The sequence below is a fragment of the Lottia gigantea genome, assembly GCF_000327385.1.
Source record: "Lottia gigantea unplaced genomic scaffold LOTGIsca_608, whole genome shotgun sequence".
NCBI classification, from domain to species: domain Eukaryota; kingdom Metazoa; phylum Mollusca; class Gastropoda; family Lottiidae; genus Lottia; species Lottia gigantea.
Window position 1 is genome coordinate 17,843 of NW_008710078.1, and position 1,282 is coordinate 19,124.

The following is a 1,282-nucleotide window of genomic DNA, read 5'->3' on the forward strand; positions in this document are numbered from 1 at the left end:
CGGGTCTTAAAGATTCCCAATTATCTTTAGTGTATTTTGCAATATTAACATCCTCGATCTTTCTCAAATTCATTGGTAGATTAGATTAATTTCCCCATGCCGCTAAACTAGATTTTTCATGTTGATAGGAACATGTGAAATTAATATTTTGCAAATAATTAGAGTTACCCTTTATTTCTTTCTGTCTTTTCCATTTTTTCTGTAAATCTTCATCAGTGAATGAATTAGTTAAAGGTAGAGAATGAATTCCTCTAGCTGTTTTTAAAGGGAATTGTGTTTGTTTTTTTACGTTTTTGATCATGATCCAGTTATCAGAACCACTGCCGTTATGGGAAATTAAGGTTAGTCTTTTCTGATCTACTTTTCCTAAACGTTGTAACATTTGATCTATACAATCTGTACCTACAAATATTTCTACTATATTAGTCATGAGTATGTTGTAATATTCTTCTGAAATGGGATCTGACGGCTTAAAATCTAAATTCTCATTAAAATCACTTAAATCACTTAAGTAATTATTATAATCATCTAATCTTTTCCTCAGTTTTTCTAAATTGACTAAAGTACAACAATAAGGAATGGCTTTATTCGTTTCTTTTTCGCAATAGGTTTCGCAATCCCATGCGTATAAACAATAATCGGGAATGGTTGGAAAAACGTTTAGTTTTAGAGGTGAAACTTGCGTTACCGCATTATCATCTTCACAAGTTCTCCATACGTTTTCATCGTAATTATCTTCTATTTCTTTAATGCCCAAAGCTTTGTTATTTCTTCTTATCAAACAGAAATGTTCTTTGTGTAAATACAAAACCCAATCTAATTCTTCGGTTACTTTCTTTGGTTGAAAATGTCTATGTTTGGGCATATATATTTGAAAATTAGTATTAAATTTCTTATTGAATTCGCAGATTCTAGCAGTTGTCATAACTCCTTTTCTGTTTGATTTTGAAAAAGTGTTGATGAAATCTTGAAATTCTCTCGTGTAGTCTTCGTTTAAAAGATTTTGTTTTAGTCTTTGTTTATTATTATACAATTTATACCGATATATTCTTTTATCTTTTTGAGTAGGCTAACACCACTACCCTTTTTTGATCTTTTTATTTCTTTGAAATTGTTTTTATGGAAACTCATTTTTCCTGTGAAATACCAATCGGAGGCATCCGATTTTTCATCCACTGCAGCAAAGAAATTGACAAAAGTTTTGGTATTAAAACCTACAAATTTCATGTTTTGTTTGTATTTTCCATCTTGAGTTATTTCTCCAACTATTTCAATTTGTCCC

At 30.0% G+C, this 1,282-nt stretch overlaps 1 protein-coding gene across 1 annotated transcript in view; it reads right to left on the reverse strand.

Moving 5' to 3' along the window:
- LOTGIDRAFT_175982 (hypothetical protein) overlaps nucleotides 1–925 on the reverse strand; it is a gene marked incomplete at both ends in the record, with an annotated part of 1,977 nt that extends 1,052 nt beyond the window's left edge. The window contains one exon of the mRNA XM_009064185.1: nucleotides 169–925. Within this exon, the coding sequence (XP_009062433.1) occupies nucleotides 169–925 (757 nt within the window). The remainder of the gene's footprint in view (nucleotides 1–168) is intronic.
- Between the last annotated feature and the right edge of the window lie 357 nt (nucleotides 926–1,282).